Source organism: Pseudochaenichthys georgianus, chromosome 12, assembly GCF_902827115.2.
Source record: "Pseudochaenichthys georgianus chromosome 12, fPseGeo1.2, whole genome shotgun sequence".
Classification (NCBI taxonomy): domain Eukaryota; kingdom Metazoa; phylum Chordata; class Actinopteri; order Perciformes; family Channichthyidae; genus Pseudochaenichthys; species Pseudochaenichthys georgianus.
Genome location: NC_047514.1, coordinates 25,931,951 through 25,956,994, shown reverse-complemented (window position 1 = coordinate 25,956,994; position 25,044 = coordinate 25,931,951). Strand labels below are relative to the sequence as shown.

At 43.0% G+C, this 25,044-nt stretch overlaps 1 protein-coding gene across 1 annotated transcript; it reads left to right on the top strand.

Moving 5' to 3' along the window:
• The first annotated feature begins 8,276 nt into the window (after positions 1-8,276).
• LOC117456442 (KN motif and ankyrin repeat domain-containing protein 1-like) lies at positions 8,277-24,755 on the top strand. Its single transcript, XM_034096332.1, has 12 exons — positions 8,277-8,356; positions 14,980-15,083; positions 15,833-18,409; positions 18,708-18,860; positions 19,703-19,808; positions 19,890-20,066; positions 20,182-20,269; positions 20,811-21,030; positions 22,045-22,187; positions 22,979-23,179; positions 24,510-24,608; positions 24,693-24,755. Exons 2-12 carry the CDS (start codon positions 15,047-15,049, stop codon positions 24,753-24,755), a joined length of 3,864 nt encoding a protein of 1,287 aa, XP_033952223.1. The 5' UTR covers positions 8,277-8,356; positions 14,980-15,046.
• The last annotated feature ends 289 nt before the right edge of the window (positions 24,756-25,044 follow it).

Here is a 25,044-nt window from a genome sequence, read left to right as displayed (position 1 = left end):
TCTTATTATGGGAAATACGAAAACGTCTTTTAAAACTACAACTCCCAGTAGAGACGTGCCATAGAGAACATGTTACGAAACAGAATAGCCAGCATGTGTAGTTCTGGGGATGGGGTGGGGGAGGGGGGGACGCGGTGGACCCGTTCAAATCCAGTTTTGAACAGTCTGCCGTGGTTCCATCCCATTTCAAGTGCTGTTCGAGGCTCGGTAACCCTCGGAGCACACTCTCCAATCACAGAGCTTGAGGACTATCACGGGGTTTGTCAAACAGAGCACATGGTGTAGTCCAAACGATAGCTGGGGATGCTGGGTAGTGTAGTGTCTTCATTGCCTTTAAGGGCAGTTGACACAAACGAATGCCGTGCTTCCATGAGCGTCCATAGAAGCACATGGACATCCCGGAAAGCTGAAAATGGACGCTAAGGGCCCCCCCCTTGCGTTGAAAATGGACGCTAAGGCCCCCCCCCTCGCGTTGAAAATGGACGCTAAGGCCCCCCCCCTTGCGTTGGAAAAAGCCGGCAGGGGACTTGACATAACGTCAACATAGGCCGACCTGGGAGTGAGGATGTGTTGTCTCACTTGCAGCAGATGGATCCATGGCCCAGTTTCTTTCCAAGAGTGAAGAGGAATGGCCTCTTAACATCTTGGATTCAACTTCCATCAGCAGTGATGACCCAGAGGTTAGAGGAGAAGTTTCAGTTAATACTGTCATCATTAATGATGCACCAAATAACATCTCTGATGAAGACCCACAGAATGCAGTAAATCAACTGATAACCCACTTCTCCTCGTGGAAAAGGCTTAAGATCTCAGTTGCGTGGTTTCTCCAGCTGAGAAAGACGTTGCAGTTGTTGAGTCAAAAGAGAAAAGAAATACAAGCTTCTCTGTCCAGCAGTGGACTTGACCCAACTCAACAAAAGAACAAAGAGGAGGAGGACATGAAAAGATTCAGAGCCACAATGGGTGGTCACGTCTTATTTCCTGAAGATATTGACGCGGCAGAAAGTGTCATCATTCAGCACTGCCAAATGGACAAGTTTAGTGATGAAATCACTGCTTTGAAAAAGGGAACATCTGCAGTGAAGAAAAGCAGTCACATTTATAAACTTGATCCGGTGCTGAAACAAGGAATCTTGAGAGTGGGAGGTAGGCTTAGCAAAGGAGCAATGCCTGAAGACACAAAACATCCAGTCAATCTTGCTAAGGACCAACATATCGCCACTCTAATCTTACGCCACATTCATGAACAGTTAGCACACTGTGGAAGAAATCACCTACTTTCCAGACTTCGTCGACAATACTGGATCACCAGAGCAAATGCTGCTGCAGGAAAGATCCTCTCTTCCTGTGTTGTCTGCAGACGATATAGGGGAAAGCTGGGTGAACAAAAGATGGCAGATTTGCCAAAAGAAAGACTGCAATCTGATCTTCCACCATTCACAAATGTGAGCATTGACTATTTTGGGCCGTTTGAAGTGAAGAGAGGCCGCAGCCTCATCAAACGCTATGGAGTTATCTTCACCTGCATGGCCAGTCGGGCAGTCCATCTGGAAGTGGCCTATTCATTGGACACCAGTTCTTGCATCAATGCAATACGCAGATTCATTTCCAGGCGAGGCCAAGTATGACACATCAAATCAGACAATGGAACCAACTTTGTTGGAGCAGAACGTGAGCTGAGAGAAGCTCTATCTCATTTGAACCATCAGAAAATTCAAAACTCACTGCTTCATTCTGGAGTGAAATGGAGTTTCAACACTCCAGCCGCATCCCATCATGGAGGAGTATGGGAAAGAGTAATTCGCATGGTCAGGAAGTGCTGAACTCTATTCTTCATCAGCAACATTTGGATGATGAAGGACTACAAACACTCCTGTGCGAAGTGGAAGCCATATTGAACGACCGTCCCATTACAAAAACCTCAGAGGATCCAAATGATCTCGAACCCCTGACTCCAAATCACATTCTCTGGTTAAAAGGCAAATCTTCTCTACCACCCGGGCTGTTTGACAAAAATGACTCCTACTCCAAACGACGATGGAGGCAAGTTCAATTCCTTGCCAATCTCTTTTGGATGGATTCAGGAGTATGTACCACTGTTGCAAGAGAGACAACGGTGGCCAAAGGACAAAAGGAACTTTGTCACAGGAGACATTGTCATCGTAGCGGACTATAATGCCCCTCGCGGATCCTGGCTGTTGGGCAAGGTACTGCAGACCTTTCCCGACAGACAAGGACTTGTGCGGTCGGTTAAAGTCCGGACGAAGTACAACATCCTGGAGCGACCAATCACGAAGATCTGTCTTCTAGTAGAAGCTGAATAAAGACTGAAACCCAACTTCTATTATTGGGGTTACCAACCCTATTGGATTATCTACATGAACAATGAACATTATGGATTGAGAATACTGATATGGACTATTCTATTTGGCTGCAATGTTTTGTATGTTGTTGAATTCTTATGTTATTATACAGTAACAATTAGGAGCCGGTGTGTTGCAGCCAATTTGATGTATTTTAATATTTGTATATGAAGGTGCTGTGATACTACTGAATTGACCTGGGCATAGGCGGGGACTCAGCCAATTTCAGGGTACAGCCTACTATTTAGGGAGGACACAGGTGCACAGCATTAGGGATTGGGAATCACCAGAGGGAAGCCACACAGTTTTTCAACCGTGCGTATTTTCGCTTATTTTCTGTTTGTTTTGAGTTCAATTTGGTTTATTTCTTTATCACAGTTAGTTGTTTAGTTATCAGTTAAACACCCGGCTCTTGTTTTGCTGTCATCATCCTGCAATCCAAATAAACATCTTAAATGCATTCAAAGAGAAGACCTGATTTGCTGTCAACACCACGCGTCTGGAAAAGCTTCACACCATATCCCTCACTGGCAAATACTTGTTGTTCGATTGCCTTGACAATATTATTTGAAAAGCTTTTAACAGAAACATTGTTTATATATAATTAATCAGCTAGACCAGTGATAACCAACCTTTTGAAGCCAAAGATCACTTTTTATTCCAAAATGTGAACCGAGATCTACCAATCCGATATCTTCCAAAATAACCACTAAGACTGTTCATCGTCATATTTATTTTTGCAATCAACAGGCTCAAGGTAGGTGTAAAGATGCACACAAAGAAAGACACAGTTATGCAGTTATCTGTTCAATGTACAATATTCATATTTACGGTAGGCATATCTGTTCAATACAAACTATTCACACTATCTGCTTAATGCACAATCTTAATATTTGCGGTAGGCATATCTGTGCAATACAAACTATTCATATTTACAGTATCTGTTCAATGCACTATATTTCGTTTCTCAGTTCAATTAGTAATATTCACATGAACAGATATTAGCCTACAGTTCAATGTAATCCATATTAAGTTTCTCTGTTCAATGCACAATATATTTCCAATGCTCAAGTTGCTCCATCAGCCTGCCTTTAATGAGACTGCTGTGACTGCACATTATCTGTAAGCCTTTTGAAATCTGGCTGATAGTTAGTGATTGCCAGCCGGAGGCAGTCAGTAAGATGTGCGTCAGTCATACGAGTTCTATTCTTGGATTTAATTATTTTCATTTGTGAAAAAGCCGTTTCACATAAGTATGTGGAGCCAAAGTAGGCCTTCAGTTTAAGCACACATGACACAATCAGTGGATACCTCGCTCTACTCACGAGTGACCAAAAGTCCTGATCTCTTGCTCTGGACTTCAATTCAATGTCGCTTTGCATTTCAATGATCTCCATGTCAACACCCATAGGTAATGTAAACACCTCCTGCATTTTAGCTGACAGCTGTTCAATGTCAACGCTGAGGAAAGGGTTTGATACAAAACCAACTACTTGCCTCATGTCTCGTAGCTCCACAAATCGAGCACCAAATTCTGATGTCAGTTTGTTCAAATGGGCGCAGAATTGTTCAGGATGGAAAGCAGTTTTGTCTGTGAGGTTTTGTGACACCTTTTCAAGATTTGGGAAGTGTGTCAGCCTCGCATGTCTTAACTGAGTGGTCCACAAACTGAGCTTCACTTTGAATGCCTCCACTGTGCTAATCATGTGACCAAGCTCTCGGTCTTTCCCTTGCAATTCTCGGTTAAGGTCATTGAGTTTTGCAGTCAGATCGGTAAGGAACCCCAAGTCCAATAACCAAGTATCGTCGGACAGCTGCTCATACTCCTCGTTCCTCGACTTCAGAAAACTGATGATCTCTGGCAGCAAATCCAGAAAACGCTGGAGCACCTTGCCCCGACTGAGCCACCTTACATCTGCGTGAAGGATCAAATCTCCATACACAGAGTCGAGCTCGTCCAATAAAGACTTAAATAGCCGGTGCTGGAGTGCTTTTGCGCGAATTGAGTTGACAATCTTAACAACAACATTCATTACATGTGACATGTCAATTGCTTTAGCTGCCAATGCCTGTTGATGTATCACACAGTGATAGTTTACAAATGGTGGAAAGTCTGGGTCTTTTCTGCACAGCGCAACAAATCCTGAACGAACACCGAGCATCGCTGGTGCCCCATCGGTTGTGAAGGACACTATTTTATGAATGGGAATCTTGTACTCACGAACATAGTCCTTGAATGCCTTGTACACATCCTCACCCCTGGTTCTTTCTTTTAATGGGATAAGGGCAAGAACGGCCTCCTTGACAGTAAAATCTGTGAAAACCATCCAGACAAACACACCTAGCTGGGCTGTGTCTGTGGCATCGGTAGACTCGTCAAATTGAACTGAAAAGTATTTCGAGAGAGACAAGTCTTTTAATACTTGCTGGGATACATCTTCGGACAATGACTCGACTCTTCTGGCTACAGTAGGTGCACCAAGTGGTACACTTTTTATCCTTGCTTTTATGTCCTCTTTGTTTTTGAAATCCGCAAACAAGACGTCAGCTGAGGCGCTCATTGCTTCTTTAATCATCTCACCATCCGTAAATGTTTTTTTGTGCTGAGCCAAAATATGGCTAATCCGGAGGGACGTTTCTGTAGCTGCATTGCTCTTTGCTGTAGGCGCGATGAAAAGCGACTGCTGTGCTTAGTCCTCTTTTCAGTTCATCAATTATTTTGGTTCTTAATGCGCTGTTGAGTGGATATGAGAATTTACCATGGGTGCTCGCATGATGGCGCTCCAGGTTGCCCTGTTTCGCCAAGGCTACCGCCTATTGGCCTATGAGGCATATAGTCTTCTCTTTCGCTGATGTGAAAAGAAATTCATGCTCCCATTCCGGGTGGAAATAATACGTTTTTGATTTCTTTTTTGCCGGACCCTCAGTCATATCGATGTTGGTTAAAGATTAGCAGAACTTGGTACAGTTTAAATTACTCCTCAAGATGACCGTTAAAATAAGATGTATTTAACCCCAGCCACAATTGCATGCAGCAATTCATAGACGTCAACATATCTAATAACCAATTGGAGTTTGTAAAATGACCTGTGCGTGATTCAAATCAACAAGCCAGAGCTAGCTCTAAAAAGTTTGTTTAAACAACCAACCAACATTGAGCATGAAAACTTTTTGGAATCTTTTTTTTTTTCGCAATCGACCTGTTGGTTACCCCTGAGCTAGACTATCAACAAAAGCTCCATGCTTTTCATATAATTCCTTGAATGCTATTTTACAGGTGCCAAGCCAATAACTTGATTTATTTAGCTAATTTAACAGACTTTAGCTCAACATAAACAGACACTAACACAACAAAGGTTCCTCGCAAAAACATCTTTTTAGAAAAAGTGGTGCACAGCTTGTACTGGACATGACTAACTCAGCACTCTGAATACACTACCATAGCTTCTCAAAACATTCCTTCCCTGCGTGATTCTGAAGAAGGGTAAAGTTCAAAATCATGGGACTCACTGTCTTTGTCTACCCTCTGGTTTTATACAACCCCTTTAATACTACATGTGCTGATCAAAATATAGACAGCCACATTCAGAGGTGGTGGTGGTGCATGTTGTCTCTGTTGCGTCAGTGGCATGTATGTCGTTTCTGACTGTCTCTGTCTGTATTGTATTCATTTCACATGTTCCATGCAATTACTTCACATAAAACATTGGCTTAGATTAAATATACCAGAGGGCTGTTGCAGAACAGAAAGCTGCAGTTGAACCAGGGTCGGCTCTAGAACAAATCGAAAGGGGGGGCAATCATTTACCAAGGGGGGGCACACACTGCCGTCAACAACCAACACACAAACACCAACGCAACTTAAATTTAAAAAAACATGCTATAAAGTCTATCGTCTTTCACACACATTGCAGGGGTGTAGTGCTATTTTATAGCGCACCTATGACTTCTGCATACATGCACGGTTGTGGCAAGACCACCAAAACAGAAACATATGGACATAGGCCACCATATAAAAAGTGTGCAAATGTATTTAGTATCCTATCCATGTGAACATATTTTAGGTGGGGCATGCTCCCCCGGGAAGATTATTTTTAAAATATTGAATCAATCAATCATCAATCTGGTGCACTTTGAGAGTAAAATGAAGAGATCTATGGATAGCCTATCTCTCAGAATCCATATGAAACATAACTGTACACAGATTTACTTTTTCTTTATGGATATTTTACTAATCACTCCCCTTTTAAACTGTATTCTTGTGTTACTGTCCTATATTATTTCATACCCGTTTTTCATTTATTCTCTTATTCTTTAATAACTATAATGATCATATAAAGGTGTTCCTCGCAAATACTTGTTTACATAAATGGTGACCAAACCGTTTGAGACCCACTGAGATAACCTAAGTGAACTATCTAAACACTGAGAGAGTCCTTACCTCACTGAGCTGACGTTAGTAGATCCTCTCAGTCTGACAGGAGAGGACTGTCCTCCACCTTGGTGTAGAAATAGCTCTTTATATCCGTTAGCATAGCTAGCTAACCAGATGCTAACAACAACTTCTGCGTTACCACTCGCGCACTCACAAAATGCGCTCGTGCCACACACACACAGAGCCGAGCTTGAATGAAACAGAGACCCAGAAGTAGGCTACTTGTACTGTACTGTATATCATATTATTTTCGATGGCTTTACTGTATAATCAGTGTAACAGATGGACAGATCGCCACTGGGCTTTCATCTAAACACACAGCCACGTAATGATAACAAAACAAAAGTCGGGGGTCATTGGTCAAGCAACACACCAATCAGAGAGCAGCAGCGAGCACACCTCTCAGGCTGTGTTTTATATTTGTATTATTTATTTCTGATGTATTTCACACAAAAAACCTTTAGTGGAAACGTTTCACTTATATGATTAAAAAAAAAAAAACTGGCAGAGTGGCAAGGCTTGCCCACCCTGCGTTGGGGGGGCACAGTGACTCATTTGGGGGGCATGGCCCGCGAATGACCCCCCATTGCGCCGACCCTGAGTTGAACATTGAACTTAACTTAATACCAGGCATGGTCCTCGCCACAACTATGAGGCACACTACAATGTACTATTTTACTAGTTAAACCCAACACACTTTACAATACATAATGTGGTAGACTATGAATGGTCTAATGAATGTATTTCTTTACTGTGTCCACATGATGTCGCTGTGTAGCTTACAAAAGATCCAATTTTAGGGATCAGGCAATTTCCTGCAGGTTGAAGTTGAAGTTCCGTTTTGTAATCCTCTGCAAATAAAAACAGTCACTTTCCACTTCCCCTAGGTCCCCTAAGATCTAGGTTTACTACTACTACAGGATGTAAGATTGATCAACTTGATTTCCATTTGTAGTCATACAGTAAGAGGAATGAATCCATGGATAGCTTCAAGAAGGAAAGGTGAACATTATTGAAAAATTATAAAATATATCTAAGTAATGATGTTTGATTACGGTAAATGGACAGTAAGAGTGTAAGCATTTGGGTGAGTTTGTGTAAGAACATAATGCATATTCTAAAAAAAAATTAATTATTGATTTAGACTACATTTAGCCAAAACAGAAGAAGCCCTTCTCCTGGAGGGAAGCCTGCAGAACATTTTAAAAAATATGCCTCAGCGACAATGGAGACAAAATGATAATGTGTAGCTGTGTAATCGATTCAATAGAAGGAAAGCCATCATTAATAATTCACTGAGGAGTTTTCATCACCTGACTCCCAGGAGCCTGCTGTGCATGGTGACAGCTCTCCGCACATGCGCAGTAGCTGTCCCACTGCTGCAAACTTATTTAGTTTCACAGCCAAAGCAGAAATAAAGAAGAAAAGAGAAGAACAAATATCCTCGCTTTCACATGTATGTCTTAAAAATGCGACCCGACTTTTGCAACTGATACTTTCTCACATTATGTTTATCTTCTCTCATCACCCTAACCTGTTGTTACCTTCCCCTGCAAAGGTAAGTGGTATCCCATCACTTTGTTAGCTAGCTACCGTAGGCTAACAGGTGAATGCATGCTAACTTCCAAAATTAAACAGAAAAACAATATAGAGTATTCCGTTCACCGCATAGAAAGCATTTTGTAAAATGATGAGATCATTGTTAAAGTGTATCTTATCTCACCGTGACCACAAGGCGTCAGGTTTAAGCAATTTTAAGCCTAGCTAATTTCAGTGTGGGTAAATGTTGGGTCATTAAGTTATTTTCGACTTAATCAGTGTAATTTATATTTTTTAGGAATAGCGTACATACGTGTTTCAGCAGGTTCTCTGAGTGTCAAACATTGAGTAAAGCTTTGGTGAATTGAAATTCCCAAGCGAAATGAAAATGAAGACATCTTGACCGCCTGTAGGGGGGGGGAGAATATTTTTGGAGAGGCGAAGTCCCTCTCCCTTCCGGGGACCTCATGCGACCTTTTTTCGGAAAAAAGTATGTATTGAAGTCAATGGAGAGAGAAAACTTATCTTTCGATCCCGTATGAATTGTGCCATGAATTCCACATATGATGTTTGTCAATCTTAAAAAAATAATTTCCATGTCAAAAAAGTCACAGTTTGTCGTAAAACTGTTGAATAATAACTATGAAAAATACGCAACTAGAAAGACTACAAATCCCAGAATCCCGGTCCCGCATGCTGGCTCTTACAGAACCGACTAACTCCCCTGTTGTGTATGTACAGCTCTCAACATGCCCAGACTTGGAGTGATTTTCACCTCTTTTAATACTTTTTGCCTCATTCTGAAAGAAAGAAGTGAAATGTGCCAACGTGACGGCCGTCTTGGTGTGTGGTGCGAGACGGGAGATGTAGTTCATTGAGCGGTTTCACACAAAAAAAGTGTTACTTCACAGTTTTACGACACATTTTTTTGACTTGCAAAATTATCTTTTAAATTGACAAACATCATATGTGTAATTCGTGGTACAATTCAAACGGGATCAAAAGATAATCTTTCTCTCGCCATTGACTTCAATACATACTTTTTCCGAAATAAGGTCCCATGGAGGTCCCCCGAAAAGGGAGGGACTTCGCCTCTCTATTCCGCAAGACCGGAAACGGTCTGTCGTGAACTTTTGACCCTTCTAGGCAAATCAATGTTTTCTTGACCTCTTAATGGAAATATCTTCACCAGTTCAACCAAGGAGTTTTTTTAACTTATTTCTTCTCTTATTTTTAGTAACCATCAGTGGTGTAGTGGGGATTTTTTTACTGGGTGGACGGGGCCCACTGTGGACCTCTGTGGGACGCGGGACAAATGATAAAAATGCTGTGTGTGCAGTCCCGCACAAAGCGGCAAAGCACTTATTGTAAGTCGCTTTGGATAAAAGCGTCAACTAAATCCAATGTAATGTAATATGAATGGTAATGGGACACATCGACGTCTGCACTCACAGTGCCGCGGACTGTAGGCAACGTAATGTTACTTTGATCCGGTTACTTATGTTGTGGCAGATATTTAATTAAGCTTTCTTAACATAATAGTATAATAGTTATAATAGTCAGATTGCTCTGAAGATGGGAGGTGATATTCTATTCATTTTCACGTTCACACAGTCGGTGATTTTGGCCGGCCGTCTTTCCTGCAACGGCAGTTTAAACTGTATTTCCTCCACACACTGAGCTCTGATTGGTCAGCAGGCGTGGGGCTTTCGCTGAGTTGATCTCTTATCCTGGAACCTTAGAAGCTAAGAAGTGAACCAGCGTCGTAGGACCGGAAACCCAGAGTTTTTCCTGAAGTTAGCTCGCTAAGCGAAAATCCGGCTTCGTAGTACAGGACGAAGCAGGATTATTTCGTTTAGCAAGATAACTTCTGGGATTTCCGGTACTACGAAGCTGGTTCACTTTTTAGCGGGCTAGATCTCCATGGTGACTTATCCTGGAACCTAGTCTGTGCTCCGAAGCAGGATAGGTTCCAGGATAAGAGATCAACTCAGCGAAAGCACCACGCCTGCTGACCAATCAGAGCTCAGTGTGCGGAGGAAATACAGTTTAAACTGCCGTTGCAGGAATGACGGCCGGCCAAAATCACCGACTGTGTGAACGTGAAAATGAATAGAACATCACCTCCATCTTCAGAGCAATCTGACTATTATAACTATCATACTATTAGGCTATGTTAAGAAAGCTTCATTAAATATCTGCCATAACATAAGTAACCGGATCAAAGTAACATTACGTAGCCTACAGTCAGCGGCACTGTGACTGCAGACGTCGATGTGTCCCATTATCATTCATATCACATCATAATGTAGGCTATCATATATTTCCTTATCTGAGTCAGCTGAGCCGTATCTGGCTGTGCAACACTCACAGTGTCACATACTGTATGCATAAGTATTATTTTAAGCAACACATTAAGTTGACGAAACACTCGAGTCAAATGTAATTGAAGTCAGATCGTGTCTTAGACGGGGCAGTGATATCATAAACCTGTTAATGTACGCATTCAAACACTTTTTCTGTTACCAGCTGTATTCACCTTGCAGGTGCAGCTCTGTGGCTTTTATCCTGGATAAAGTGTTTAAGTCATGGATGTTTAACTTCTTCATATGTCTAATATTATAGTTGACTTTTCATTCAGGAAGTATGACGCTGCGCTGTCAGTACGCTTCTCGTAACTCAAACATATCCAGGTTAGGTTGAACCGGCTTCGTAGTACACAGGCCTCTAGTCACCAACCCTACACACACACACATGGTGCTGCCCCTCACACACACACGCTTCAAATCAAGTTGCATAAATGCTTGAGCTACGTTTTTATTATAATTACTGTGAAATTTAAATGCATTGTGTTTTCGTCATTATTACAACAAATACACACTTGCAACTGATAACACTGGCAATGATTTTATATTTATTCGACTATTCAAAAAAATCATCCTTCAAAAAAGTGAGTGCTCCAAATAAGTGGGGGAACGGCGATCCCCCGCGTCCAATGACCACTACACCACTGGTAACCATCCTAAGTTTCCAAGGATATATTGTGTGTACACTGGGTGTTTCTTTCTTATACACTACTGTTTTGCTCTTGTGTGGGTCCCATCAAAATGCGTGTCTGACCATCCACTATTAATATATGTGACATTAAAGGTCCCATGTCATGGCTATTTCTACTGATCATAATTCCATTGTTGAGGTCTACTAGAATAGATTTATGGTGCAATTTTCCAAACTCACATTGGTTTCTCATACAGCATCTCTGAATAGTATGTGTATTCACTCTGTCCTAAACGGCTTGTTGGAGCTCCTGCCCCCCCCCCTCCCTATGAGCCCACTGTGCTCTGATTGGTCAGCTCGGCCCACTCTGTTCTGATGAGTCCACCACGTTAAAGCGGAACATCAGTGATTATGTGTTACAATGGCGTTTGTTAGCAACCAGAAAATGACACCAGTAATGACAAACAGATGCGAATGCTGCGTGGGGTCTGGGTGCCGTGTTGGCGGGACGTTGCGTGGCTCGCTGCTGTGAGGAGCGGTCAGTGTGAGCTGGGTTCATTTCCTGCTTGCTGCGTGGGTTCTGCGAGACAGCGAGACAGCGCGAATGGACACGGGAAGGGGGGGTGCTGAGGGGGCTGCAGCACCCCCATCTGCGAGGCTCCACTAGCACCCGCACCCCCCCACCCGAACCCCCAAACGCGACGCACCTACAGTGTAAGTGCGTCACAGTTTCGCCGCTGAGAGAGTGTGTGTGTGAGGAGCTCCACGGATTGGTCCATTTGGACCAATGGGTCCATTTGGGTATGGTCACATCACTGTACCCAGGAAGAAAAAGAGAAATCTCCAATGAGGCGTTCTTGGTCTCGAGGACAGCTTCCAGGCCAATGAGAAAGCTGGGGTAGTGTATTTGGATCTGACTGCTGCATATGACACTGTGTGGCTCCGGGGACTCCACCTGAAGCTGCTGAGGACAATACCGGACCGCCACATGGTGAAGTTCATCATGGAGACTCTTTCCAACCGTAGCTTTATCCTCCAGACCAGCAATGGCCAGTGCAGTAGGCTCAGAAGACTGAAGAACGGGGTACCGCAGGGGTCTGTTCTCTCGCCGATGCTGTTCAATATTTACATCCACGACCTACCTGATACAACATCCAGAAAGTATGGCTACGCAGACGATCTTGCCATCATGCTGAGCCGACCAACGTGGAAGGCGAAGGAAGAGGGTCTTAACGAAGACATGGGCACACTAGTAGCATACCTCCGAAGGTGGCGCCTACAGCTCAGCGTCGGGAAAACAGTCGCAGCCGGCATACCACCTTAGCACCAGAGAAGCCAAGAGGGAACTTGAGGTGCGCGTTGACAACAAATGTCTGGAGGTCCAGCAAGCCCCGAAGTATCTTGGAGTGCGTCTGGATCGGACATTGTCCTTTAATAAACACCTGGAAGAAGTCAAGGCCAAGGTGACATCCAGGGTCGCGCTGATCCGCCGCCTCGCTGGAACAACCTGGGGAGCCTCCGCTAAGACGCTGCGAATATCCACTCAAGCCCTGGTCTTCTCTGCAGCCGAATACTGCGCCCCAGTCTGGAGCAGAAGCCCTCATGCGAAAAAGGTCGACGTGGCTATCAATACCTCCCTCAGAATAATAACTGGATGCTTAAAGCCTACCCCTGTGTCCCTCTTGCCAGTCCTTGCGGGAATAGCACCGGCCGGCCTCCGACGGGAGGCTGCCACCCTCGCCCTGGCCAGGAAGGCACAAAAGTATGACTGGCACATCCTGCACCACACCACAATAACTCCAGCACCTCCAAACAGACTCAAGTCCCGCCACCCCTACAACATAGCAGCTCAAGAGATGCTCAACTCCACCTCTGAGGACATCTCCAGAGATGCATGGTTGGCAGCAGCTTGGAAGCAGGAGTGGGTGTCAGCCGGGCCCTCCCGAATCCACCGTTACATCTGGGACCCAGGAGATGGCACCATTGGAGGAGACGACCTACCGCGCCGGCAGTGGACCACTCTGAACCGTCTACGAACTGGGGTCGGTCGCTTTAAAACCACGATGAAGACGTGGGGCTTGGCGGACAGTGCGGCATGCGAGTGCGGTGACCCTGAGCAGACCGCTGTCCATATAATCACCATCTGCCCCTTATATAGACCACCCTCGGAAGCCAGCCTCTTCGACCTAGGACCAGAGATGCGGGCATGGCTACACGACACCGAGTTGGACATATAACGTAATACGAAAGAAGAAGAGGCGTTCTTGGGCAGCATAGACAGGTCTTTTCTGTGTTAGAGTTTTACAGGGTGTACTTGGAGGGTTTGTGACTCTGCAGACCGTTTACTTTACATGCTTAAAAACCTTCATAACACACAAGGGGACTGGTAATAACCGGAAATGCATGACATGGGACCTTTAAGGATTTTGCAGTCAAACTTTGTGAGGCCTTTGTTATTTCTGCTTGTTTTGGCCGGGACACACTTATTTTTGTATCTAGTTATTCACAAGACAAAGAAAAGATTGGTTTGAAAATAATACCCATTTGCTAAATCCTATTTCGCACTACACTAATTGACTGCATACCAGTGAATGTAACCCAGGTGTGTTTTTATCTTAACTTAAGTTAAGTAATTAATGAGATTTTAGGTTAGTACATTAATAATGTAATGAGAATTTGGACTCCGAAAGCCTTAAAATGTACTTCTAATATACTATTTATTTTTGTGTCTTTCTTTATCTTTCTCATCCACTCGTACCTCATCCGTTTGTTCCAAGTTCTGTTTTTCCAAGCATTTATTCTGTCTCTTTAGCTGCAAACTTCAATCTGCTTCCCTACAATGAGTTTTCCCAAGTCACTCTATAACATGAGAGCAGCAGAAATAGTACTTTCGGTCACTGTGGCTGCATCCAAATGGAGCTTGTTAAAACATATTGGATTTATGGCCTGAGGCTTGATGTCATGTGTTCATTCAGGCTTCAGATTAAAATGCCAGTGTGGCGACAGCCTGATTTCCATGTGAAGTGGGAATATATTTACTGACACATAATATGCATATTCTTAACGTTATATGTCAGTGTTCATGTTGAATTGAAGAAGACTGGTACTGATAACCGGATGAAAAAGCAGGAAGTGAAACCATAGTGATGTTGACAGCAGTGTATTCTAAGATAATTGTATACATTCTTTATATACAGTGACATTCTAGCTCTATTTTTATTATATTTTATGTTGAATCGTAATGCTTTTGCTGCTGGAACAACCTAATTTATATTTGCCTATCTCATGGTATCTTATTTTCAAAATTATTAGTAGCTCTCTTTAAAACCTCAATGTGCTGAGAACTGAAGGTAGCTTACTGATGAGAAAATGATATGGCATTGAAATGCAGTGAGTCGCTGTTGTGCACTAAGGCTTAGCCCTTGTGTCACTGTACTTTTTGCAGAATTAACTATAATGTGTCACGGCCTGGTATTGCATTTCCTATATGTAAGCATTGTAATGGAAGCTGTTATTGACTGCTGGACTCAGGCTGGGAGAGACAGAGAGATTGAATGAGGGAAGCAGTAGGACAATACATGTACAGGAAAAGCTAATTATCAAGAAGTGAAGCATGCTTAACCTGCTTATTTTTGTTTTATGCAGATGTATTCAAATTCCAAGCTGGATATAAAAGGATCTCTTCATTTTTGATACTTTGTGAATCACACAAATGGCTCAAGGCAGTTACATTTGGAGAAATGTGTCAGGTAACTATTATTACTAATTTCAAAATAGAATGATTTCTAATTCTCTATGTGAATTTCCTAAGTTTTATGTTATTCGTATTGCACACAACAAATTATTCCTATTATTTGAATGAGTTGTATTGGAATAAAAAAATCTAAAAGACACTATAACACATAGTCCTCTCAACTAGAAAGAAAACATATTGTATTGTATATGCATTTTTACCTGTTTCAAGCGCAAAATATTTCTGTTCATTTTTGTATGTTTACTTGCTGAAATATTTGGAAGATGTCTGTGGTTGAGAAAACCTGCCAAGAGTCTGGTCAGGCTTTTTGAGGGAGAGTTGCATTGTAATTATAGAGCGGGTTCAGTCTATGTAGAGAGACATACCATTTAGAGAGAAAGGACTACTGAAAACAGAGCGTCTACAAAATTAGAAGTTCCTCGTCTGTCCCTCCTCTTCTTGTGGGACAGACTCGGAGAGTTTATATTCAAAAACATCTCGAGGTGATAGAAGGAAGGCTTTAGACTCGCTCGATGGTTGCTTTTGAAAATATAATACTGAGGTAAGTAAAGAAAAAGAAACTATATAGCATTAAGCTTTTAATAAAACATTGTTGTGTTTCCCAGTATTGGGAGTTAAAACAATTACCAACTTTATTATAAGTAGTTTTGCAGTTGTAAATGCATTGTCTATTTTAAAACTTACTTTTAAAAAAAACTAAAGACACAAAGCAGGAAATGTTTTTAACTTATTTTTAAATCACAGGTCACAGCACTGAAGAGTGTGCTCCTAACTGCCTGGGCATTGACTACAGTTATCATCCGGACTTGGACTACATCAAGTGTGTGGACCATTTTCAAAACAACGTCAACATTAAGCGGCTAAGCCTTAAAAGGAGGCCAAAAGTGGCCATCAACAATGCAGAAAAATCATCCAGCGCTTCATCCAGCCAGTGGTATTCTGCAGAATCATTGTCATCATCTTGCAATGATCATACAAGACTACTGGGCATGTCATCTACAACCAGCCGTCGACCTCCTCTTCCTCCACCACATGGTTCCTCATTGGATAACAAACCCTCACGGGGTGAAGGACCCACTACCTCTCAGGTAGAGTCAAAGCCTCAGCCGGCTGCAAGATCTTTTCCTTCACAAAAACAAAGCCCTGTGGTGGGAGATGCCATTTTGGAGACCTTAAAACACTTGGAACAGGAGGTTAAGACGCAGCTTCCACCTCAGCCCCAACCCCGTCGACGACTGGCCAGCTTTGGAGGGGTAAGCTCCCATGGGTCTCTCTCCCCCTTCACTGGCCTGGGTGCATTTAACCTGAACATCAATGGGAACAAGCCCACTAGCACTGGAGATGATAGGCACGTCCACCTTAGCTCGTCCTTAGGCAGTAGAGGCAGCACGGGATGCCTAAGACAGAGTCCACAGAGCTCTGGCAGAACCACACCAGCGACAGGTCTCGGCCCCATGCACCTGCAGCATGTTCGTGACCAGATGGTGGTAGCTCTGCAGAGGCTGAAGGAGCTGGAGGAGCAGGTGACAATCATCCCTATCCTCCAGGTAAACATCTCAGTCCTCCAGGAGGAGAAGAGGCAACTGGTCTCTCAGCTCAAGAACCAAGGTGACAACGAGGGCATCAACTGTGTGATCTGGAAGAGAGCCGATGGCATGGAAAAGTCTGACATTGAGACCACGATTAATACAGAGGAAGAACTTGAGGAATTATTGAGACATGATCACACCAATTTTAAGGAGTTCAGGCAATTGACTGAAGAGATGCAGGCGTTGGAAAGAACCATCAAGGACAAACATTTGCAAACAATGCATGGAAAAGGCCAACGCTCTCTACATGACAATGCTATCAAGTCAGTCGCAGCTGTAACTGATACAGATATAGATATCACCCTGTCCAAACCAACTAAAGAAAACAAATATGTGAACACTGATCAGGTACAGACGAGGTCAATTGCAACAGAAGTGACGGAAGAGAATCTTGGACTACACACAGAACGGGAAGCAGAGATTGATGCTCAACACTTTTTAATTGGTGCCTTGAAGGAGAGAATGTGTTACTTGGAAGCAGAGTTGAAGGAATCAGCTCTCGAGACAGAGATGAGTCGTCTGAAACTGGAGCTTCATGCTGCAGGAGCAAGGAACCGAGCTGATAAAGCCTGCTCTGCGAGACCATGCACCGAGAGCAAAAGCATCGAGGCAAGGCCCCACACCACAAGCCAGGGTGTGGGAAATCACACAGAGCTCCAAGATGCCAGCACAGGGAAGGAAACCGAGGTGAAGACGGTGGGAGTATCTTGTTACGGGCCTGAGCTTAAGAGTGTTTGTACAGGACCAGATGAACCCATGAGCCACTGGGAGGTCAGGGAGCGGGTGGAGACCATGGAAAAGGGTGTGGGGATCCACATTTCTACCAACACACAGGGAGTTGGAAATGCGATAAAGTTATGTGATGCAGAAACCAACACTGAGATACCAGTGGAGAATCTGGGTTCTAAGAAAAGTCAGATGAAGTATCGTTCAGTGGGGTGTGGGGACTGTTCTGTTGATGTGATGGTCAGCGAGGCAAAGGAAGTTGTGTCTCAAGGTATTTCCACAGATCAAGTCAGAGGAGTAGATCTGGGAGTCATGGCATCGCCTCAGACAGCTTGTCAGCGTACCAACACAGAATCCAGTTCAGTGTCTCGCTTCACCAACACCAGCCATGCCTTTAACACGGACTCCAGCACTAATACTGTCTTAAGTACCCAAGACAAGCACACCAACACCACTTTTACAAGGACAGTGTCAGTAGGCAACGGGGTCAAAGACATCAAATGTACCCCAGAGACCCGCACTATTGGTGTAGGACCTGAACATATACAAGGAAGTGCCTTAAACCAAACAACAGGGACTGCCGCCAAGTTAACCCGAGACGCTGGTGTTGGATTTACAAACATTAATGATCATTTCCTGATTGGGCTGAAAAGCCGGAATATGGCCTCTGGACCCTCTCATCTACCTGACCCCATTAAGACAAGGAGCATTGGTGTAGGGGAGGGGAGGATACAGGATCTGTCCGTCTCATGCAGTGCACCTGGCCAGATGATCCAGAGATCTTCACAGTCTCAGTGGGGCCCCGAGCTGAACCATTACATAGAGAAGATGCAATGGCTTCTCAGGGAGCATGGGGACCTGCTGACTGATGGCCAACCTCAGAGGAGAGAAGGATTTGTCCCACAACCCAGTAGCCAAGGAAGTGCCAACTCCAAGCTGTCCTGCAATAACGAAACTGCAGCACAAGGAGAAACAGAAGTCCATCCTTTAGGTCCTCAGCCATCAGGTAACATTGCAGATGTGTTTGCTAATGTATTCGACCAAAAAGCATTGTGCATATCCTCCTCATTTAATCACATCTTACTGCCAACAGGTCAGTGAAATAGCATTAAACCAAGACACACCATAGCTTTCCAAACCTTTGAATTATTGTAATCCTGATCACGAAAGTCTATCACATCCAAAAACACCTTTTTAGTTACTTTGTTTCACTATTATTATAATAACATACACGTTTGTAATGTTTGTATCATTGTTCTGGAACTATTAAAAAGCATCAACATTACACTCTTTCTCTGTTGCAGTCGGCGGAGAGTTTCAATGTCCATCTCCACTCTTAGATGACTCTTCCAAGTGGGACCAAGCAAACCCAGGATTGTGCCAAGAGAGTGGCCCTAATTCAGAGGTGAAAAGAATGATACAGATGTTGGAACACCAGACATCCTCTAATCTGCAAGGTAAACATGCACATGTCTGTGTCTATGTGTTATAAAGGTCATCTACACATGAAGACAGTAAACATTGGGTGGGGAAGCATATGTCTGTGTGAAAGAAGCTCCCAAGGCCCACTCTAAACTTAATTTAGGTTTAGAGGAAGTGGCTGCCTTTGGCGCTGCCTGTTTACTTTTTGAGGTATACTCTTGTAATGTGTGGAATGATATTTGGTTTTGGAGGGCGTCTCGTACCACATACCAGTCTGTGGCAGTGGGTCTAAAATGGAGTGACATCTGTTTATAGAGGAAACTTTCCCTTTTTTAAAATGAGGCCTTCAGATTGGTAAAAAACTATTAAGCATGATGAATATATCCTCAGTACGTCCTGCCTCGATTGGCCTAGGGCAGGGGTTCCCAACCTTTTTTCCAAGAGCCCCCCCAAATGACTCCTGTTGGAAGTTGTGCCCCTCCCCCCACACACACACAAGGGGGGGGGGGGGGTGGCGCAACAGCGGTAATTAAAGTTTAAAAGTCTCAAAAAGCTACAGCTACTGTCACAAACTGGATGAATGTGAAGTATTTTGTTAAAGGCGGATGAAAGCGTAATTAAGGAGCACTATTGGAGCGACTTTGATGGTTATTGCACTCAGGATTCATTCATTTGGATGCCCGCTGTATGAAGAAATGAAAGGACGGCGCAAGTGGAAACAATTCATAAAGGGATTAAACTGTTTAAAACACATGCTCAAAGTAAGCCGGGCTTTGCCCACTGGCCTAGGGGATATCTGCGTCTTTGGAGTACTAAAATACAATGCAAATGACACAATAATAATTGTGGCGTGTGTAAAGATTTTGATTGTTTCTAGGCAGGTCATCTTATCCCGGTGTGCGGTCTGTAATGAAGAAACAAAATGGCGACCAGGGTTGTAGCAGCACCAGGAAGAGCATGAAATTCATGAGGGTGACCACAGGGTAATCATCTGATGTCAAAACTGTTGAAGACATAAGTATAATAGCATACGTTATGTATTGACTCCCGTGTTTTTCCCTTAGATTGGATCCCATGTCTTCTTACGAATGTTGTGCCAGTGAGCATGCACACTCTGAGGAAGTGGAAAAGAGGGGAAACACAAATTCAAGGGAAACTTCTCAAGATGGGACGCAAGGAAGGAAGGGCAAAGGTGGTTCCAACAAGGGGTCAAAAGGGACTCCAACACCACATTCACAGAGGTAATGACTTAAAGCCCAAACATCTCAGTACAACAATATTGTTCAGTCAAATCTTTAAGGGTTCTGCTCAGGTCTGAACGCACACTGTGTAACATTTAGCCTTTATTCCTTTCAGGTGTAAGTTAAGTGAAAAGATGTTTTCTGCTTGTCAAGCCTTGAAGCTGCACCTGAGTGACGACCCACCATTACCCAGCAGAGAATTGGTATGTTTGGTTCAGTATATTCAGCTTGAGGGCCGCTGAAGGTCACGACATGTGCATGTGTGTATGAATGTGTGTGCATGTTGAATTGAATGTCACTGCATGGCTGCGGAGATATGCTAAGGCCGGGTGTGTTCAAGCATACTATTTAAAAAAGAAATGGATAGAAAAAGCACAGGAATGTGTCGGCTCTGTCATTTTCTATTATTACATTTTTCTCGCGCTTGAAAGGAAAGACATTTTTGAAAGGAGTAAAAGAGGCTCCTTGCTGCCAGGATCATTTGGTTAACAAATAGAGAGAATGAAGTTCAACGTTATTTCTCTTACATTCTTGTAAGAAGAAGATTCTCCTTTATCTTCAAAGCACTTTAAGTTATGTGACTTTTATAGTTTTGATGTGGCCAGGTTAAGGAAAGTTTGGGGCTCTCTGCTGGAACTGCCACCCCCCGCGACCCGACCACGGATAAGCGGGAGAAGATGGGTGGACTGATGGACTTTTATAGTACCAAATAACACATTCATGTATTTTTGTGTCCTTTTTCAGCATGACTGTCTCCAGACAATCGGGCAAGAGTGGTTTTCTGCATCCAGCCAAAAGTCAGCCACTCCTGACTCAATGGATGATTACTTGTCTGCATTTCGTGTCATTTCACCTTCAGTATTGCGACATATCGCTAACATGGCTGACGGCAATGGAAACACCGCTCTGCACTACAGTGTGTCCCACTCCCACTTTGCAATTGTCAAGAAATTGCTTGATGCAGGTACAGCAATGTAGAGGGTGTTGTGTTTTCTTACAACAGTGTGCATTAGTGCTCTGGTTCTGTGTACATACAGTATGCTCCCTGTAGCGGGAGCAGTTAGGTTACATTGAGTGAATCAGTGGGTGTTTTTTATACAACAAATTAGTCAAATAAGCTCACATTTTCACAATAACGACATAAAATAAGGAAATTGTTTGTATATCTTAATGCTATTTCCTATCCCAGGTGAACACTTTTCAAACTCCAAAGGGTAATAAGGATAATAGATTTTTGCGAAAACAGGATGAAGGAAATACATTTGGCAGGCTGCTGCATAACCAGCGACAAAATATGTTGGGTTTTACCGTTAAATCTGTTTTGAAAATAATAATATTCACGACAGATACGAAGATGTACTTTAGAAATCCACTTCTGATGGAGGGGATATAGCATTTTTACTTATTTTTATCAAAAAGCTTTGCTACATTTTTCAAAGAGATTGATCCTTCCTCGGTATACGGTTGAATGGGAGCATAACAATCAGCAAAGTCAAACTCAACACTAACCCACTGTTACAAAATATACAATGTTATTTTTGAACATTTCAAAAGCATGATTAAAGATTGTTATTATGTTGCATAAAATACTCAAATGACCATGTACTTTGTATGATGGTAACAAAATAACTTTAGTTGAACCTCTTCTGAAATTGTTAGTGAAGGTAGTTCTGTGCTTTCCAGGATGCACTTCATGTGGCTCGTGTAGGCAAGTTGAAATGTAAACTATGTAGAGAGTGGGCACTTTGAGCAAGGCTAAAATATATGTGTAATGTTGTGGCTGTGCACTTGATGAGTGTGCATTCGATGGCAGAAGATACAATCTAAGTGTTTCAATTTTAAACTTTTTAGTCAATATAAAGGAATGATTTTGCGAGTGCAAGCAATAAATAAATAAATAAAGTTTTAAACGTTTTTCATCCTTACTTATTTTTGCTTTACTTTTTCTACTCTCGCCAATTGACCACCGTGGCTGCAGAGGTGTGTAACGTTGACCACCAGAACAAAGCCGGGTACACGCCCATCATGCTGGCTGCACTCGCGGCGGTGGAGAGTCCAGAGGAACTGAGAGTTGTGGAGCAGCTCTTCACAAAAGGAGACGTGAATGCCAAGGCCAGCCAGGTCAGTGTGCTCTCATCGGGGTAGGGGCTGTGGGGCCCTGCTGATTCACTCAATGGGCCCTGATGCTGTTCTGGGTACTTCTGAAATAAAAAAAACAGCATGTTGTTGACCCGTTAATAATATAAAATTGGATGTGTTTTACTTTTTTAGGGTTAGGGTTACTGCAAGTTTCAAAAAGTTTAGTTCAAGAGCAATTTAATACGTAGAAGGACATGTAATACCCATTTCTAGTTTTTGGTCATAAAGGGCAGAAGTATTAAGAGAAGTTAGCAGCGAATGAATGAAAATAAGTCTTTAGGTTCATGCATGTATTTGTTCTCACGTTTTCATAAACATCTTGGCTAATTCCATGAAAGACAACAAGAGAGCATTAGTTTTAAATATTTAAAACGGATCTTGACTTTTTTATTCCGATCAGACAATTGAGTTTAAGATTTTTTGAGGACCTGCAGAATCATCAAAGAAGGTTTTATATAGGGGATTAAACAAAATTGTGAAAGTGAAATAAAGACAATGGGCTGTGCTATGCATTTCAATGTATTGCATCGACATAATTAGTACCATGTTACAAAATCAAGGAAAATATATAAGATCAATTTTAGGAAATTGCTGAACCATGCAATAAAGCATTACTATATGTTTTTATGTGTGTATATCTTCAATTAGTGAAGAATGGAGAAAGTGTGAGCTCGATGGTTCCACCACCAAGCTGTGATATTTTAAATGTCTGACATGTGCCAACTCTGCATCATCAACCCTGTTTCCTGTCTGACCCCGTGGTCTGCGTGCAGGCTGGTCAGACGGCTCTGATGCTGGCTGTGAGTCACGGCAGGACGGACATGGTGCGGGCTCTGCTGGACCGAGGGGCCGACGTCAACCTGCAGGATGACGAGGGCTCCACGGCGCTCATGTGCTCCAGCGAGCACGGACACGCCCACATCGTCAGACTGCTGCTGGCACAAGACCACTGTGATGCCACCCTGAATGACAGTGTATGTGAGTCAGTACCTCGCCTCCGGGCAGCCTCTAAAAATGTGGTGGCTTCAAGCTTTGAAACTAAGGGATTCCCACTTTGTGTTACATTTCACATCCATGTAGTATTATAAGCAGAGTTAACATTCAATGTATCAAGGAGACAAAGGCAAATAAATTGTATTAAATGGAATATGTAGGAGGCTCAGGGGGAACAATAGTTGTCTAACAACAGAATGGTTGGTGGTTCCATCACCATCCTCTGCAGGAGGAAGTGTTGAAGTGTGTTTGGGTAAGATACTGAAGCTCAAAAATGTGTCCTGTAAGCATGGCGTAGATCCAATCCAACTTTATTTATAAAGCACTTTAAAACCTCCAGACCAAAGTGCTGCACAGAGAGATACACAACATATCAAATCACACAGCTCAGATCACAAAACATAAAAATAAGTATAAAATCACATAAAATATACGAAACACAAAACAAACCAGAATAAACGTAACAATTACAAAATGAAAACATATAAACAACCATATAGTAAAAACAATAGACGACTGAAAGCAAATAAAAGCAACAATCTACTTCCGAATGCTAAGGAGAAGAGGTGGGTTTTAAGACAGGATTTAGAAACAGACAGTGTGGGCGCCTGTCTGATGAGCAAGGGCAGGTCGTTCCACAGTTTAGGGGCGACAGCAGAGAAAGCACGGTCCCCTCTGCGCTTAGACTTTGGCACCCTCAGGAGCAACTGATCAGCTGACCTGAGAGTGCGAGTTGGCGTGTAGCTGTGTAACAGCTCAGAGAGGTAGGGCGGGGCCATTGAGGGCTTTAAAAGTAAATAAAAGAGTTTTAAACTGAATCCTTGAATGAAGGGGCAGCCAGTGGATTGAAGCTAAAATGGGGGACAGGTGCTCGTGTTTGCGTGTGCCATAGTAGCCGTGCTGCTGCATTTTGCACTATCTGCAGGCGAGCAAGGGAGGACGCACTTATCCCAATATATAGTGCATTACAATAATCCAAGCGGGAGGTGACGAAGGCATGGATTACCGTTTCAAAAAGGTCACTATTTATAAAAGGCTTTATTTTGACTAGCTGCCTGAGGTGGAAGAAGCTGTTTCTAACTACTGCCTTGATGTGGCTGTCCAGCTCGAGTTCAGGCTCCATCTTTATCCCAAGATTTGTGATGGTAGGCCTGAAGGTCGCTTTGAGTTCTATGAAATGTGATGAAATGACTGCAGCTGGTAAGAATGTAGCTCATCTGTATTACCAAATAATAGATTGTACATTAAAACCATCAATGAGCAATATACAGCAGAGCACTTATGAATGTATTTGTGTTTGTGTGTTTACAGGATGACAGCACAGCCCTGTCCATCGCCCTAGAGGCGGGACATCATGACATAGCAGTGCTCCTTTATGCACATGCCAACTTCTCCAAAGGACAGACAGGGGTAAGTGGGTGCAAACGAACATTTAAACAAAGTATTTGTGAGTAGTTTCCCTAAAACGTGTATTGTGTTTATATGTTTTAACAGGCAGCTGCTCGTCACAGCAGCAGGTCTCTGTCCTCCTCTGGTGGCAGAAACACCTTCGAATGAGCTGATGCCCCAAAGGCTGATGCTTTTTGGATCTTACTTTTGAGGTGATTCAGTATCATAGCCTTCATAACAGGGGGGCAATTTGAACAGTGTCAGTATCTTACTCAAACTTTTCATTTAAATGACATTATGCTAGTTATTCTCTGAAATGTATTAATGCATAGTATGTATTAACTCGGCAGGTAACATATGCATGGCACAGTTATTGTTAATCCATCTGAACAAGGGTTGATAATTAATGTTTGTATCCGGCAATCATCTAATATTTACAATCAATTGTTTCTTTAAT